The sequence below is a fragment of the Phaenicophaeus curvirostris genome, chromosome 6 (genome assembly GCF_032191515.1).
Source record: "Phaenicophaeus curvirostris isolate KB17595 chromosome 6, BPBGC_Pcur_1.0, whole genome shotgun sequence".
Taxonomy (NCBI): domain Eukaryota; kingdom Metazoa; phylum Chordata; class Aves; order Cuculiformes; family Cuculidae; genus Phaenicophaeus; species Phaenicophaeus curvirostris.
This window is the reverse complement of record NC_091397.1, coordinates 8,709,695-8,728,583: the sequence shown is the minus strand read 5'-3', so window position 1 is coordinate 8,728,583 and position 18,889 is coordinate 8,709,695. Positions and strand designations below refer to the sequence as shown.

The 18,889-nt window shown below is 43.0% G+C and overlaps 1 protein-coding gene across 2 annotated transcripts in view; it reads left to right on the top strand.

Moving 5' to 3' along the window:
* The first annotated feature begins 12,589 nt into the window (after nt 1–12,589).
* The window catches only part of PAXIP1 (PAX interacting protein 1), a 35,894-nt gene continuing 29,594 nt past the window's right edge, over nt 12,590–18,889 (top strand). For both annotated transcript variants that reach the window (XM_069859298.1, XM_069859296.1), the window contains exon 1: nt 12,590–12,753. In XM_069859298.1, coding sequence (XP_069715399.1) covers nt 12,667–12,753 — 87 coding nt within the window. In that variant the 5' untranslated portion in view covers nt 12,590–12,666. The remainder of the gene's footprint in view (nt 12,754–18,889) is intronic.

The following is an 18,889-nucleotide window of genomic DNA, read 5'->3' as shown; positions in this document are numbered from 1 at the left end:
TGGGTGCATCTCTTGCTTTCATTTCAAGCAGGATTATTATTTCCTTAATAAAATGTAATAAGATGTTTTTCTAAAACTGAAATGTCTAAAATATAGATATCTAAGTCCTCTGGACAGCTTAGTAAATCTCAAACAGACATCCTTATCTGAATCCAGCTTTCTTTTCTTTATCTGGAGAACAATACTCCTATGGTAGCTTTTACAAACTTTATCTTTCAAAGTGAAGAGAGACGTGGGTGAGCTTTTGCTGGACAAAAGCAAGACTAAACAGCCTCCAAGGCATGTTCAATAAGCAATCAAGTTGCCTGTTATGAAAAAACTACCCTCTGCAAATTAAGATACCATAAGGCTTATGTTCTTGTTGGCTTAATGTACAGAGAGTTAGATTCACCTCTCTGCATTGCTCTCTTCCTTCTCTTGCCCTCAGCCAGAACAGGAGTATGCACACAAAACCAGTAAGGGTATGTAACCTTTTGATATTTACCAACTGGATTGTTTATGAATTTATGAGTTGAATCCTGGCAAGGTGTTAGCCAGGCTCTTCTCAGGAGGGCAGATCATCATGTATCCTGTGATGGACCTAAATATTTGCATTGATTAGATCCCAGTTTGGTGCTTTTATTGTTTAATCATTATGAGTACTGTATGAATCATAAATGATATGTGTGTACAAGCAAAGCATAAAAAGTGTAGAGGATGACAATTTAGATGGTGTATATGTTAGCCACTGGAACGTGCCCATGGGTCATTTCTTACATGGACTAAATTAAGGAACACATCCTCATTCATGTGCTTAATTTCAAGTATGTGCTTTAGTCTTATCAAAATGAGCAGTATTTGAGGATATGCTTAAAGGTAAGAATCTGATTTTGGAGCATCCCTGACTCAGAGACAAAGCTTAGGAAAATTGTCACAAAATACAGGAGGTAAAAATCTTAGGCTGTGGTGAAATATAACTGTGGAAATGTCCTTTCCCTTTTAGGAAAAAAGAATTGAAATGCATTAAATTCTCTAACAATGGATGCAAGCAACACTAAGGAAAACAGTATGCTACACATTTAGAATGAGTGAGATCAATTGACAGCTACATCCACAGAGAAAAATAATGTAATTGTAACTGCAAGCAGCAAAATGGTTCTGCCTAATAGTTAAACATCAGTAAGTGCCGTTGTGTCTAATAAAATGCAGATCTCATTATCTGTTTGTTATGTGCATTGTGAGATTACTATTCAAGTTGAGAAGTATAAAAATTTGATTTAGTTCACTGACATTTTGGATACAAGAGGGTCAGGTTGGTGTTGTAACAAATAACAGCTTGGGGCATGTAGAGAGGAGTGTAATTGAAGATAAGGCTCTAGCAAGATGAGTGGAAAATGTAATGGAGTTCAAGGATACATTAAACAAATGTATCCTGGCCTTCACACTGTAATCACCTATGTGTGCCATGAGGCAAACAGCAAATGTAATTGACACCCTGAAGGAAGATCATTACAGCCTTGATGCCTGCTGCCTCATGACACGGTATCTTCCATCTGCAACGTTGAGAATTCAGACTTGGCAAGTCCTGGGACCCCCGAGGCTGCTCTAATTTATACAGGGAACGCAGCAAGCTCTAAATAAACCCAGAGATGCTTTCAGTGGTTTCTTCGTAGGTTAAGCCTCTATCTGTGAGAGTCTACTGCGGTGTCATAGGTTGAAAATTACCAATATTGACACGAATATAGCAGAAGCCTCAGTGACGAAGGAGGGGGACGATTCTTTAAAGACACTTGGGAGCTAAAAAGTTCAGGCTCTAGTATACCAAAACCAAAAGAGGCAGTTTTGTTGTAGTCTGCTGTACTGGAGGGGTTAAAAGCAATCACGTTTTTTTTGTGTATGGTATGGCAGTTGCCTCTTTTCCCCAATTTCTGAGCAGTTTCAACCATATCTGTTTGGAAGACTACTGCAGTAGCTTTCTTTAATGGAAAGAGGAGGAAGGAACAATTTTACATGTGGGATGGAGTTCTCCTAGGGCACTGTTACTTAACCAATCTTAAGTCCTTAAAACACGAATGTGAGATGGAACAGTTCAAGTTTATAAAATGTGTAGCAATGAAGAAATCACTTCTACCTTGCACTGTATTACAGTAAGACACATCATTAGGCAAAGTCTGGATAAAAGGAGGCTGAGGGGAGACCGTATCGCTCTCTACAGTTTCCTGAAAGGAGGTTGTAGCAAGGTGGATGTCAGTCTCTTCTCACAAGTAACAAGCACAGGACAAGACCAAATGGCCTCATGTTGTGCCAGGAGAGGTTTAGGCTTGATATTAGGAAATATCATTTCACTGAGAGGGTTGTCAAGCACTGGAACGGCTGCCTAGGCAAGTGGTGAAGTCACCATCCCTGGAGGTATTTAACAGACATGTGGATGTGGCTCTTGGGGACATGGTTTAGTGATGGACTTGGAGTGTTAGATTTATGGTTGGACTCAATGATCTTAAAGGTCTATTCCAACCTAAACAATTCTGTGATTCTTTGTGATTCTGTGACCAGGCCGTAGAGGTGAAAGACCTTACTAGACACTATGGGAGCCACATGGTGAACTCAAACCTTACTCGTCCTCAGCCATTTCACAGGGGAATTAGACTTTGAGACATAAATTCATGTTAGGCTTTCTTAATTCAGAGAACTATTTGTTCATATTGAAGGAGCTTCAACATATCACAGAGCATATCTTTCAAGTAACCGGAACACTTAGGCACTTACAGAGCCTTTATTTCTCTGAAAGCCTCCCAGAAACAAAAAAAAAGACAGTCAGAGTCAGGTCTGGCCCGAGAGTATTAGCAGTGTGCCTACCTTCATCCTGACCTTAGTTCCAGTGAGAGAAGTTTTGATAGTGAGACCTGTTTCTTCAAACCTCAATTCCTGGTTAGTACTGAGTAGCTGAGATCATTAAAAGACTTACTCTACTACCCAATCAATAATTCAATTTTTTTTCTTTTTTTTTGTACTTAAGAGTGGCAGACAATTAGGGACTTAAGTAACAAATGTGATACTAATGTGTTCTGCTGGGCATACTAAAGAGGCAGAGAGTTCTAGATAGATATCAATCTCTAATTAATTAAGCTGGCTCTGAGGTTGTGTTAAAATTATTGATCAATAAGAGCAGCAGTAGATTTTTCATCTCTTGTTGTCTTCAAATCAAGATCTTTCAGGAAGTTCACGTTGATTAATGAGTCACTCAAGATACTCAGCTCACAGCAGGAGTATTTTGGATGAAATTAAAGGCAAATTAGAAGAAAGGCTGACCAGAAGACCTACTGTTTCGTTCTGGCTTCAAGGCAGTTGCCAGAATTCTGTCACCAGAATGCTGTCAGAACATATTTTTGTGAATGTCAGTGTAAGTTCTTAGTTTCATTTTAAAATTTGTGAGAAATAGATATCAGGTTCCTTCCACAGAAAAAGAAAGTGGTAGTCCAACCTGGCAACCATAACTACTTGTCTGCATAGTACAGTAACAAACACCATGTGTAAGTACTGGGAGGCTCCCAAAGCTGCAGCTGCAAATGTACCATAAAAACAATCAGCTTCTCTGTTTGTGCCATATCATCAGCAACTAAGTACAAATACCTTTGTGCCTGTGCTTAAGGATGTGCTTACATGTCTTTCAGCTACTCTGAAAATGCTGCTCTAGGCTTCAGTGTTTGGGAAGGCCACAATGCAGGATATGCTCCCAGACCGGGGCTGTTTTTAGGGAAAAACAATGGAGTGATCACTTGTGCTCCATGTGAAAGTTTAATTTAAGTGACCTTCTGGCCTTACACTCCGTAAGTTGGAGGAAATGCTTTGAAGATGATGGTGTTACTGTGAATTTACGTCAGCCAGGGAAACTTTCCTGCTAGAAATATTTTTCATTGGTTTTAGCACTAAGACCCCATGACTTTGTATGCATTTCTTTGGTGTTACAGGCAGCCAGAGGGGCTTGTGTAGCTGCTGCCCTGTCCCCGACCCCACAAACCCCTCGTCACTGCCCAAACTGAGCCAGCATGAGGTTGACTGAGTCAGGAAAATGACCTGTGGAAAACCCAATTATTTTTAACAGGCTGATCTCACAAAAATCAGTGTGGGTCACCCCTGAGGCACTGAAATTTATGTGTGAGCATAGTGCTGGAAAAAGTGCAGAGGCAGAAATGAGTGACCAGAACCAGGGGAGATTTTGGTGTGGTTTAAGATTGCAGGTTGGAGGATCTAAGTTGGCAGCAGACAACTACTTACGTCTCAGCAGCCTGCAGTTCTCCTTTATGCTGCTTCAGGCCTTGCATAAATCCAGGAGCAAGGAACTAGACTAGACGATTAGCTTTCAGTGAGTTTGGATCCATGTTGGTCAGAGAAGAGTTAGAACCTGTTCAGGAGGGGCAACAAGTATGGCAAAAAACAACCAAGGAACTAACCCAACAGATTGCCATGGAAAGGAGAGGAAAACAGGCCTCTCTTAGCAGCGGCAGCAAGCCAGCAGAATTCCACAGCTGTGATGTGGTGCCACATCCTTAGGCAAGTGTCTTCTGTCCACTTCTCTTTCAGGATCAGTAAAGCAAACTTTTACTGTCTGGGCAACAGACAGAGTGATGTGATGTAAAAGTTTTACCAGTACGAATTTAGTATTTTTACTGCAAAGCCATCAATGGATAATGGTGATGGTCTCAGAGAACTACCCAGACTCACTCTTCACGCTGTTCTGTAACATGCTCGTACTTCCACCAACTTCACTTGCCTTGTTCTGCATTTATGCATTAATAATTTAAAAATAAATGCATGCACTAGTGTCCTTTGAATCACACAATAAAGATTTGGCACAAATAATGCCAAGTTTGTTCCTTTCCAGAAAAACTTGGTTTAGTAACTCCAGGTTTCCCTAGCTTTTTTTCAAGCCTGTATGATTGAAAGCCCAGGCTTAAAGGAAACTTCTCCATTGTTTGTCTGATACTAATTAACCCACATGGAAAGCCTTTAAATGAAGGAAATCTTGACAAGCTACAAAGAAAGGCTATAGGAATAGTTACCTGCCACATTTCACATTTTTCTCAAAGGTAGGTGTCTTCGTAGAAGCAGAAGTAAAGACTTCTCCTGAGATGCAAAGAATGGAGCCTATAAATCACAATATCACATTTTATTTGGGGCAAATTATTTGTTCTTACTCAGGGCAATGGGAGGACTTGCAGTCTTCTCATGTTGTGTTACAATCAGGTCCAAAACTCATTAAGAAAGTATTACTATGTTATATGTATATTCATGTATATATATATAGGTATAAAAGTATGTACGTATCTAGAAAAATTATATAAGGAAGATTATTTGTTGTCTGAGGGAAAGACAGAAAGAAAGAAACAGCTTCATTTACAGAACAGAAGACTTAGATTAGCTATTAGGGAAAACTTTCTAACCATGAGAAATTTTTACGACATTACGATTCAAGAACAAGGTATGGGGAAGATTGTATACATGTTATATCTGTAAGTTTTAAAGGAGAGGGATTAACTAAGGGGTCCTCCAGCTCTCTCCCATCCATGATGGAAGGCCCTTTTAGCTGTAAGTGTGAAGATCCCTGCATCAGTCTGAATAATTGATTTCTTTATGGTGTACTACTATGCTGTACTACTATAATTGATTTCTTTATGGTGGACTACTATGCAGTCCTCCCAGCAGACCTACTTCAAGCAAACCCTGTAATGATGCAGTGTTACCCTACACTTGTTGCAGAAACTCTTGGAGCACAAGTGGGTTTAGACAAGTGTAACTACTACAGTAACACTGTGTGCTGTCCCACTAGCTATATTTTGATAAAGAAACGCCCAGCTGCAGCTTAGGGCTGTTTTTTCATCCTTGCAATGTGACACACAGTATCTCACTCACCTTTCCCTCTGGGCTAATATGCCAGACTCATTCCTTAGCAAGTAAAAGAAAGGAGTGTATCTCCTTTAATGCTATGTCTCCTGATAAAAAATGCCCTTACATTTCATGTGCTAATGAGAGCATTTTCCTCCCCTGCTTATTTATGCACAGTTATAGTAAAGGTACACCTTGTTTCGCAGTACTTGCGAAACATTTTGTAACTATTACATTAAAAAAGAAAACCGTCTGGCAAATGACAAGACATTCTCAGTGCAGTTCTGGAACTGAAAGAGAATTGAAAATGAAATTGTCAGTTGCAGGAGAGCCTTTTAGGATTTAGTTCTTAATTATGAATCTTGTTTGCCATGGCAAGTAGTCCCAGTAAAGGAATGTGGAAAAACGCATAGATAGTTCAAGCCAAAGCAGAGCCCTCCGTGTACCTGTTTTGCATATTTTGGATCAGACTGTAACACTAGATTCTTACTCACATTAAGAAATCGGTATGGTGATAATGCAGCAAGCATGCCTTCCCTGACTTCTCAGCGACTTTTCAGATGCATTGAAACTAACACTAGCTTTCTGTAAAAAACTGGATACTTTGTGAAGATATATTTTATTGGAAAAGTAACATCTATAGAGCCAGCTGCTACCAAACAATTATGTATTATTAACAAAGGACTCAGAAAGCCTTCTGCTCACTGGGGTAAAACAAATATACAATTTAATCTAAGCTCTGAATTTAATTAACTGCAAGAAAGAAATCAAACTGTTGCTTTTTCACAAGCAATTATACTTAAATATGATATTGTAGGTGCATATGAATTTTTCATGTAATCATTTGTGCACACAAATAAGGCATTTATGTAAGCAAAGACTAATTGTCTGCACAAATCTTGTCAAACTTGGTGGCTTTCATTGTGCAAGCAGTACCTGTTGCAAAATAAAAATAGCTTTACAGCTTTTCTGGAAACATGGTCATAAACTTCTACATACAGAACGCTCATAAGATACATAAGATATTGTGCTTGCTGTGTTTTATAGTACAGAAAACGTGCTATTAGATCATCGTGGACAATGGTGGTGTGTACAATCTCTGTTCAGTCTATTCACTAGAATAACTTAGTCCCGAAATAAACTCATATTAAGCCATAATTGATCTCTGCAAGTGGCTGCTTTCGTGAAATTACACTGTTGTGCCTGCATCAAAGCAGAGAGAGTTCTTAAACCAGGCATCCAATCTTGGGTGTTTCTTGTGTAGTTTAAGGTTCTGCCATGTGCTTAGCACCTCTGTAAGAGTGAAGTTCCTTTGAAGTAGTCTCATCCAGTAGCAAGACTAAACATGTATTCTCAGCCAGCACACACACAAATATATACTTTATACATACATGTGTATGTGGCCAGCCACGCACATCACAGAGACACCCAGAGCACTCACATGAACATGGGCAGCACCAATGGCCTTCTCCTGTTCTAGTGAGAATATATATAGAATCATAGAATTGTTTAGGTTGTAAAGACTGTTAAGATCATTAAGTCCAACTGTAAAGCTAACACCAAGTTCACCACTAAACCATGTCCCCGAGTAACACATCTACACAACATCTAAATACCTCCAGGGATGGTGACTCCTTACTTTCCTGGGCAGCCTGTTCCAGTGCTTGACAACCCTCTCAGTGAAGTAATATTTCCTAATATCTAGCTTAAACCTCCCCTGGCACAACTTGAGGCCATTACCTCTTATATAAATGTGTATATATAAATACATATAAAAGGTAGATCCCTCCAGCAGCTGCTCTTAGTCTGCCCAGTAGCTGTCCCCTTGATCCCAGTCTCCCCAGTTGCTGACATCCAGACAAAAGCCCTGAGGCTGCAGTCCTACTCCAGCTGGAGGTAAAGAGCACCACACACACAGAGTTGGTCAGAGCTTCTCAGCTCCCATAGGTGACCCCGTGTGGTTTTGCCTCTAGAGATGCACAGACAGTCACACCCCGAACTGGCCCTTGGAGACCCACTCAGTCACTTTGCTCCCAGGCCACTTCAGCTATTTTCCACTTGGTTCAGGTTGATCTGGGGCTCTGCTAGGACAGCCCTGGGAGGGGGCCGGACAAGGAGGTGGTACCTTGCTCTGGCTTCCCACCTGCCCGCGTTTCCCTGTGATTCTCTGGCTTGTGCAGATAGGCCTCTGATGGTTGATGGTCCCTGGGACAGGCCTGGGAGCAGCCTGGCAGGGTGCCCTTAGCGCTGCCCCTCCTGCCACTACTGCTCTGAGCTCGTGCAGATGAGCTTTGTCCCATAACCTAACGAATGTGTATTAAGGCTAGACATAGGCAAGCACTTTATTCTACACCTTCCTGTGATTAAGCAGTGGGGCCAGACCACTAATTGAACTCAGTTCTATGTGCTGACCTGTGAGTAGAACCCAGCATTTATTTCTGGGAGAGGCAGGGGATGTTTTTCTTATTCAATAACATATGTTTTCCATCTATTTTTTTGTTCTTATTGTTCCTAAATGAGATCACGTTGCAAAAATTAGAGCTAATCATTTTTGTTAGGAGTAGTCTAATTACTAGAATTTAAATAACTTATTGACAGGTGACTCAGGAAATACACAAAGAAGTAAAAAATAGGTTCATTAATTTAATTCTACTACTTATTTAGAATATAATTAAGGGGAAGAATTTGTGACTCATGTGAATAGTCTTTTCTCCACGAAGTGGCCATCTTGAAGCCAGCAAAACTGTGTAAGAAGATTAGTATCACCATTGATAACACAACAGCCACTCCATGGGGCCCAAAGGCCAATACTGAGATATTTCTCAGGGGCTGCTAGAACTGTTAGCTGCCTAAACTTCTACCAGGCAAGTTTTCTGTAGATCTGTTGTGCATTCTGTCATGGCCCATACAGAAATGCCTCTGCTTTGGCTGTGCCACACAGCTGCTTGCCTACCTGACATCCACTTGAGCTCAAGCAAGACTTTCCAAGTCCTTCTTTCACCAAGAACAGCCATGGACCTCTGTCCAGGAGCTGCTTTCAGGGTCTCATTCTTCTCATTTTTATCAAAACCCCCATGGTAACCAAAAATACACAGAGGATATAGGCATCCAGTGTACCTACCTTGTGCCTCAGTGAAGTTGCTTTTACTCCATTCAGGAAGAGGACAGACCCAAATGTCCATGTCCCACATGCCAGGTCAGGGCTCCAACAACTTCATCTTTGCTTTCCAGAACTTAGTTTGTAAACCAGATTTATTTTGGTAAAGCTGTTTTGGTCAGTTTTTAACCTCTCGTTTTTTTTTCTTTTTTTTTTTCCACATTGCATTACACTTCCATACTGTGGATGGAATTAAACTTTATTCTTGGATTTTTGTCATAATTAGCCAAAAAGAACAATTATGGTTAACATTGACAACTTATCAACGGGTATCTTTTTGTGGAAAACTGCTTTTGTGATGAATTTCAGTGATTTAACACAGTACTCTGACCTTGTATTGCTAATATATGATATACTGAAGAGGATTTTCAAATTAATGGGATTTAAAATACCAAATTTCTCTCAAATTCTTCTGATTTGAATAAATGAACAAACAGACGATCCAAAGTGGCCCAGACTGATCCCGCAATAGCACAATTTGAACTGAAGGCTTGGGAAGCAGCATTATTATTAAAAATCATCTTCAAAGCATGGTGGTTATTTTCATTATGCTTCTTGGTCAGTATCAGCATAGCACTTGATTTGAAATATTTGTAATCTTCGAGGTGTACAAAGAATTAAAAATAATGTGGCTATAGTAAATCCAAAGTATAGGAAGGCCAGGGGAACTCATTAGAGTAACAAAGAATATAGGCCGAGGAGAGAAATCAGAAGGACAAATTACTTTGGTTTTCTTTGTGTGGAGTGGGAATATGCAGTAGCATGTGAGATTGGATATGAGGAAAGTACTCGTGTGAGAAGGGGCAATTTAGCAATCACATTGAGGAAGGAAGATGAAGCTGAGTAATGAATGACATCGTGAAGAGAAAAGAAGTCAGAGAAAAATGTGGAACAGAAAGAAACCTGAGAGGCAGCGGTAATTATGAAAGAAAAGAGGTGAGAATTACCACTGCTAGAAGATGAAGGTGATTACAGAGGCACTGAAATCCAAAAGGAAAGAAAACTCAGGAAGCAATATTGTTAATGACATCTGATACATCAAGAAGAAGAAGAAAAATATTTCGCTGCAGTTGAATGAAGATTTTGGTCAAAGTTCTAATCTAGTGGGATCAAAATTTAATGGATCAGAAATGGAATTGGGAAGAGTGGAAATTACAGAACAAAGAAATCAAGGGCTGGACTTGGGGGCTTGATAGTCGCAATAAAGGAAGGCAAGGCTCAGAGGGAGTTTTTCAAATACAGTTCAAGAAATACTTGGGGCAGAATAAAATGACCCTAAACAAGAGTCATTAGAAAAGACAGAAAGTGAGATAAGAATATGAATTATTGGATGAAAGGAACAAATGGATTTAAAAGCAGATGGTTATTTCTACTTTTCTTCCACCCGTACTACAGAAAAAAGCATACCATATAAAAGTTTAAGGACTTTTTACCTTGGTTAAATTGCAAGTGTGGGGCAAGTACAATGAAACGTGTAACTGAAGGGTAAGATTTCTTTCTGGAGCAGTTAAAGAACAGGTGTTTCTTGCATTTCTGGAGTAGAAAGGGGTAGATGTCTGTTTGAGATCCAGGAGACCAGAAGAAAGGCAGATGAAGCATCTCCCTTGAAAAAGGATAGGAAGGATGTTAGGACTTGTATACTATATATTTCACTTCAACTCCCCCCAAAATATTGGATAAATAATAAATTGCTTGTAAAAAGATTAAGAGTTTCTAGCAGGTATGTTTAAAGAATAAGTCACGTTAAATGAATATATTCTTTTCCCTGGGAAAGTGTGACAGGCCTTGTAGATAGGATACAAGCAGTAAGTGTCCTGTATTTTTATTTCAGTATGCCTTTTGATGCCATCTCATAACATTGCTTTTAAGTATGGGAGGGAAATATTATCCATGTAAAATTATTACGAGGATTTCAGCATTTCTTTGGAAACCATAGTGTGGGGGCAAGATTTAGTGGACAATGTACAGATGTTTAAAATATGCCAGATGAACCAGGTTCTGGAAGTGCTCATTTCTCTTTGCTGTCTATAAAGGTAACTTGAAATTATTATTTCAGTTTTCTGACCTAAACTTGGGCAAGATAAATCCCTCTCTGGGTTTGAATGGTTTACTATCAACATAGGATGATTCATTCAGTAGGCTTTTGAGGAAAAAATGGCTGATTTTGGTAGTAGTTCGTGTGTTCACTAATGTGTTGTATGTTGGAATACATATTATGCACGGTGGATTTGCAGACACTCCCATCTGGAAGTAGTAACATGGGTTTTTTTGCGGGGGAAGAGTTGAATTTTGAAAGGTTCTTGATAAATTGAAAAAATGTTTTGAAACCAGGCAGTGCAAAATCATGGAATTGTAAAATGGTTTGGGTTGGAAGAGATCATCCGGTTCCAACCCCCTTGGCATGGGCAGGGACACCTCCCACCAGAGCAGGCTGCTCAAGGCTCCATCCAACCTGGCCTTGAACTTCCAGGGAGGGGCATCCACAACTTCCCTGGGCAACCTGTGCCAGTGCCTCACCACCCTCATCGTTAAGAATTTCTTTTTTAATGTCTAGTCTAAATCTTCCCCTCTGCGATTCGAAGCCCATTCCCCGTAGTCCTATCATTCCATGCCCCTGCAAACAGTCCCTTCCCCAGCTTTCTTGTAGCCCCTTGGGGTACTGGAAGGCTGCTCTAAGGTCTCCTGGGAGCCTTCTCTTCTCCAGGCTGAACAACCCCAATTCTCTCAGCCTGTCTTCTGATCATCCTTGCAGCCCTCCTCTGGACACGCTCCATCAGTTCTATCTCCCTCTTATGCTGAGGATTCCAGAACTGGACACAGTACTCTAGGTGAGGCGTCCCGAGAGAGGAATAGTGGGGTAGAATCCCCTCCTTCGCCCTGCTGGCCATGTTTCTTTCGCTGCAGCCCAGGACACGGTTGGCCTTCTGGTCTGTGAGTTGTGTCGCAGCACAGAGCACGTAGCTTATCGCCTGTCACTGGTGGCAGTGGCGATGAGTCACTGGCTATCGCTCCGTTACCCCGACGCACAGACACGAGAGCCTCGAGTAGCGAAGAAAACGAGACAGCCCAGGCCTGGAGGCTTTGCTTTCACCCTGGTCTGGACAGCGAGGACGCAGTCGCGGCCTCGCTCGGGCCCTCAGGGACGCGCAGCCTCGTCGCGCCCGGCGGGAAGGGGCGGGGCCTCGCGGGGCGAGGCGGGGCCGGAGCGCGCCCCCCTCCCGCCTTCCCTCGCCAATGGGCGGGTCCGGGTGTCCCCGTCGCCCGCCTCTGTCGTTCGGGGCGAGTCCATTGCGCTCCGTGCGGGGGGAGAGGCGGACCCAGACGGTGGCTCCCGATCCGGTTCAGAGGGAGAAGGGAAAGCAGAGATAGCGCCGGTGGCTTAGGAAGGGCATTGGTCTGCGGCAGGGAGCGCGGCCGGTCCGCCGGCGGGAGGCGTTTTGCCCTCGAGGGTCTCCCTTGCCCCTCCCGCTCCCCCTGCGTCCCGGTGGGGGATGGTGTGTCCCGCAGCGCGCGCCTTCCTCGCGCGGTTCGGTGGCTTCGGCAGGGGGAGGGGACGGGACGGAACGGGACGGGAGACCCGGGCCCCGGCGGCTTTTCCCACAGGGAGCGCGCGGTGGGGGGGGGAGGGGGCACCGGCAGCCGGGACCATGTCGGCGGACGAGGAAGAGCTTAAAGTCCCGGAGGACATGTTCAAAGATGTCAAGTTCTTCGTGGTGGGAGACATCGACCCCAAGGTACCGAGTTCCCTTCACCCCTCAACGCTTCATTCATCACCATCCTATCCCCCCACCCCCCCCGGGGGGAGACGACACTGTGCGATCGTCCAGCTCCTCTTCCCCACCCACCCCCCCACTCCCCGCCGGGGCCTTCCCGCGCGGGAAGGGGAGGAGGCGCACGCGCTCCTTGGGGAGCGTTATGGGGGCGGGGGGGGAGCGTAACGCCCGTTAGGGGCTCGCGCCGGCGCCGCCCGCCAAGGGAGCCCCGCGGCCCCGCCGCGCAGGCCCCGGCCCCGCCGGAGCGAGGAGGAGGAGGAGGAGGAGGGACTTCCTGTTGGAGCCCGAGCCGGGCGGGAAGGGGCTCTGCTCGCCGCCGCTGTAGCCGGAGTCGGGACAGGGACGGGGGTTGCCTTAGGATAGCGCAGAGTCGCCTGGGGCGAAAAGACCTTCGAGATCGTTGAGTCCGACCGTACCTGTCCCCGCTAAACCATGTCCCTAAGTACCTCATGTAGCCGTATTTTAAACATCTCCGGGGGATCTGACTCCACCGTCTCCCTGGGCAGCCTGCTCAGTGCATGATAACTTTTCTGGTGAAGAATTTTTTCCTGATGTCCAACCTGATCCTCCCCTGGCACAACTTGTGGCCGTTTCCTCTCATCCTGTCACCTGAAGAAGAGACAAACCCGCACCTCACTACAACCTTCTTTTAGGGAGTTGTAGGCAGTGATAAGGTCTCCCCTCAGCCTTCTTTCCTCTAGGCTAAACAACTCCCGTTCCCTCAGCCGCTCCTCATAATACATTGCTCTCCAGCCCCTTCCCCAGCTTTGTTGCTCTTCTCTGGACACGTTCTAGCACCTCAATGGCCTTCTTGTAGTGAGGGGCCCAAAACTGAACACAGGATTTGAGGACTGGCCTCACCAGTGCTGAGTACAGAGTGCAGTCACTTCTCTGGTCCTGCTGGCCACTCTGTTTCTGATACAGGCCAAGATGCTATTGGCCTTCTTGGCTGCATTCCTAGATGAATAGGAAGAATTTTTTTCTCTGAGCACTGGAACAGGTTGCCTAAAGAGGTGGTGGATGCCCCATCCCTGGAAACATTCAGGGTCAGGTTGGGTTTTTCTCCTCAATCTGCTAGAGTTGAATATGTCCTTGCTCACTGTAGGGGGGATTGGACCACATATCTGCGCAGTCCCTTCCGATCCAAACTGTTCTGTGATTCTGTTCTGTGGTTCTATGTCGGGCCACTGTTGGCAGGGAGAAGGTTCACAAAGGAAGGGTCATAGAATCATAGAATAACCAGGTTGGAAGAGACCCACTGGATCATCGAGTCCAACCATTCCTATCAAACACTAAACCATGCCCCTTAGCACCTTGTCCACCCATGCCTTAAACACCTCCAGGGAAGGTGACTCAACCACCTCCCTGGGCAGCCTGTTCCAGTGCCCAGTCACCCTTTCTGTGAAAAACTTTTTCCTCATGTCCAGCCTAAACCTCCCCTGGCGGAGCTTGAGGCCCTGGCTTGAGGCCAGGGTCAACTGGTGGTTCCTTCAACACAGAAGTCCCTTGGGGTGAGCCCCATGGGATGGGTGCATTCCAGGGCTTCCATGGCTCTGGTGCCCACCTCAGGACCTTTCAGACCCCTTGGGTCCACAGAGGTGCTGACGTGGTTGAGGTGTCATCTCTGTGTTATCCCTGCCTAGATCCAGTGGACAAAGAACAGAAGGTGTTGGCAACTGACCACCCAGCATTCTGGCTTAGGGCAATACACTGCATAACAATGTTGGCCGACTTTGGCCTAGGGCAGTACCCTAGATGATCATACTGGCCTTGTAGTTAATAACACCTAGTCATGTTGGGTGTAGGTGGTTAAGGAAAGAGTTTCTGTGGCATGTCCAATTAGTCAAGTGTTTGTGCTGTATCTAGCTTTATGACAGCACCTTCTTGCACATTAATTTCACTCTGAAACGTGAAGTAAAGTCTTTCCTTCTTTGGTAGATGCTGCAGTTGAATCTAAGTTCAGTATTGAGTTCCTTTAATCTCATGACCTGGTGATCACTGAGTCTCGTAGGCCCCTAAATGAACTTGAGATGTAGGCACTGAGCCTCTGAGATGGTTTTTATTCACAGGAATAGGATTATAAGCTAAAAGAAGTACAGTCTAGAAATAAAGAGCAGGGAAAAAGACACAAGGTCTTTAGACATAAAATTTTGGACAGCGTTGGAGCTTGAATAACCATTCTTGTAGTTAAAAACCAGCCCCTTAGCATCGATATTATTATGTGTATGAAGATGAGTGCAAAAAAACCAATAGGACTTCTCTATGTCACTATCATATAAATAGTGTCCCAGAAGGCAGGTAGTAATGCTGTGTTGACATAGCAAAACAATCAGCAGTATTACCATAGAGTGAGTATACAAGTGTTCTCTTGAGCTAGTTTTCTTTATTATGTTAACTTCTATACTTCTTAGCAGTTGGTGTCATTGTCTCTGGTTTGCTGTAAATTCGGTACACTAAATCTCCTTTGCTTGTGGATGGCTTCTCTGAGTTGCAGGCAGACACTGAAGGTGGCTCCCAGTGGACCTGGTGAAGTCAGGCACAGCACCTCACTGAACTGGCCACATGGCTTCCACGATCAGATCGTGCTGGGAGTTTTTGAGCCACTCTCTCATCATGAGTGATGCCTCAATTGAGAAATCCTGTGCATTTGAGTTGTTCCTGCAGCAAGCGGGCCTGTTTAGATGCTGTCCTTTCCAGTGCTCTGGTTTCTGGAACGGTTTGCTGGCATGGCACAGCCTTACACAGAGCCCAGGGCTCGCTCCTGTCCGCAATGGTGCCTGCGCTGGTGAGCACCAGGCTCCGGGAAGGGCAGACCTCTGCCTGGGTTGGGTGGCAGAGCTGAGTCAGAGCAAACAAGCCTGTTGTTTTGATCTTGGAGCTAGCTTTTCATGGGTGCCTTTGTCCTCTTCTGTGGGGGCCCTCTGTGGTACCCTAGGAACAACCCGAACAAGAGATGCATTTACCGACTGTGTTTCGAACTGAAGCAAACAAGGAGAACCTCTGAATTGAACTCTACAAATAGCTTCTAAAAACAATTCTTATAGTGAAATGTTATTCCATTGCTAATACAAAAATTACGATTTTATTTGACCTCTTCTACTTCTTCATGTACAAACGAATTCTAGCTTGATTTTAAAAAGAAGTTTTCTCCTTCATCTTTTGGGGAGGAGCACACTTCGATCAGCTTTAATTTCCAAATGGTTTAATGGAAAACCAGTTATCTTAATACATATTAAAACAGGCCTAGCACAAGTGAGCACTCTAATCAAAACAAATTCAAAAGTAAGAAAAAGAAGTAATATATTCTGGTGAATAATTGCGTACTCACTACGTATTAAAACATGCGCAGCGTGAACTAGAAGGGAAACAAAAGTCTGGAATTGCGCCTAGGTATTCTTTGGCAAGCGAGGGAGAATTAGGCTTCTGGCTCTGAACTTAAGTCCATTCCACTGCAAAGTGCATTTGGCTACTCATACCTTACAGGGGTTGAGGCGTAAATGTCAGCTATTTTTTTTTTTATTTTAATAAATGCTTTTCCTGCTTTCCTGAAAGATTTAAATCCAAACCATCATGCTTTGATAACAGCATCTCATACAGAAAGAGATAAAAAGTAATGCGATGCAGCATAAGGGCTTTGAGAAGGATATTGGGTTTCTGTTTATCTCTTGTTTTGTTACTCACATTTTTTTGATATCCATTTTCTTCCTAGTTTGAATTACACCTCTTGTTTCTTCCAACACAGATTTTAGTGGGAGAGAACAAAGGTAAATCTCACATGCACCCAAAAAAGGGAATTTCATTTAATGGATATAAGTTAATACCTGTAGTGCAGGATATTCGCACAGATCATATTAGGGCTTTTCAGCATTTTATTTTCTAGTTACAGGTATATGATTGATGCTAATAAAGGCAAAGTCCTTTAATTGTCCCTGTACGACTTCTTGGGCCAGGCACTACTTTAAGTGAAGAAGTCATGTTCTGAGAGAAGTTTTGAATTTGACATGAGCTATGCTGAGAAAAGTCTTTTTCATACCACTTCAGATAATCATGTGGAGTTATTATCTCTTGTATTTGTAGTGTTTCAACTTACTACCTGAAACTAGTTGCATATGCAAGCTCTTTGTGCAACCTCTTTATTGCAGCATTGTTTGGCTATAAAAAAAGTTTATACTCGTAGCTCATAAGTTGTCACAACTTTCTCATGCTGTTTGTCAGATTTGAGTGCTTATTCGTTACAGTCACTCCTATGTTTAGTCTTCCCTTAAGCAAACAGTTGAATGGGGCTTGCAACTCTGGGAGAGCTGTGTGAGATGAGTGGTTTGTGAGGTTGAGCTGTTCTGAAATATCTACTTTTAAAAAATGCTTTACTTTGATTTGGCTTTTCCCATTGGAATTGCAGCATCTTGTGTTACCTTGCAGTTAACTGGATTTCATGCAGGAAGGTGTCCCATGGTTTAGGAGATTGGTGTGTATAATGGAAACATTCTCAACAGTTCCTGACTGTGTGGTGGCAAGAACAGCAAGGTCGTGAACAGTTTTCTTGGTTAGAGTAGTTCTTTTGTAATTTGATAATATCACATATTCTTCCACTCCAGAAAAAGGTTTTAAAAAACGAAGTTTTAAAGTCAAGTGCTTCAGTCAGGAAATGCCAAGATTGTCTCCTTGCTGAGTAGCAACTTTTCCCTCCTTATTTTTCTGCTTAGCATAGATCCTTTATAATAGTCTGACACTGTGTTTTGAAAGAGTTTCTTTTTTTTAAGTGCCTCCTCTGTCCTGTTTAGTGTACAGTGTAGGTAGTAACTGCTTATGGACCAATTACTTAATGTTTTGTTTGATGAATGCAGTGCCTTGCTCTCTGCTGTTTACTGTTATCCCGTTACAGAGGGAGTGTCCCTAGCAGCTTTTGAGGGGTGGACATCTGTCCCTACTGGGTTTTGAAAGATCAGCGTCATACCAATTTGGTTCTGCCAAAATCATTATGAAGTGAAACTCCATTCATTTCCAAATAATAAAAGGAAAGAATAATCTTAATTGGTATTTTTAACATTTGAACTCTAGACCTTACTGTTTTAAAATGTTTTTCTCTTCCTCCCCTCTACAGCCCACTACCTTTTACCCAAGTAAAAGCGAGTCCCATTTTTGGTGACAGGGCTGGAATCATTACACAGATCTCTCCAACTGAGCTGAGAGAATGCTGAAGTCTTAAATCAGCATCTTCTGTATGGGCCTTGCAAAGGCAGATGTAAGATAGGCTTTGTGAGATGTTCTGCATTTTCTGAGTACAGAGTGAGATATTTAAGTTCCTGCTCTTTAAGGCAGCAACTTAGGGGGCATGTGTCCTACTTTTTTCATATTTCTCCAAATCACTGTTCATCTTCCATCACTTCTTCTCCCAATACATCAACTCTTTGTTAGAATGTTTTTTCTTCTCAAGGCAGTGGTTACAACTGTTTTGGTTGCAGCTTCTAATACCAAGGGGATATCAGACATTTTCTGTCCTTGGTTCTTCTGTCTGGGTGCATTGTGCAGAAGTAGCTGAATGGCTTCTTCAGACTTACTCATACACTCTGGGATGAGGTATATTGATCGGATCTAGAAATACTGGAAACAAATGCATTTGGGGAAGATGGAGTTCTTTTCTTAGTTGTTAAATGTACCTTTATGGAAAATGCATGAACATTTCTTTTTTCCTCTATCCAAGTATATACCTGGCCGAATTTGGAAGAATTTGTGTATAGTCATGCTGTAACCTTTTTCTAAGCTGTAAGCTCTTATTTTAAAGTGTATTGAAACGCTTACAAAGCTGCTATATACAAAAACAAACACTGAGGAGAAGGGTTTTCTTACCCTGCCAGAGAGAAAATTATTTTGAGATGTTTTTTGAGGACTGTATGTTTTGGAAAAAATTCAACGCTTTCCAGATTTCTGCCCCAGCCTGTATTATTTCGAAAAGTAAATCCTCAACTTGTATGATTGAAATATGGGAGGAGTGTAAACCATTGCTGATCAGGTTTTAAATTGGATGCATTTTGCACCTTCAAAAGGAGTGCTAACCACTTACAAGGGGACAACCAGCAGAAAAGGTCTTATTCATTCC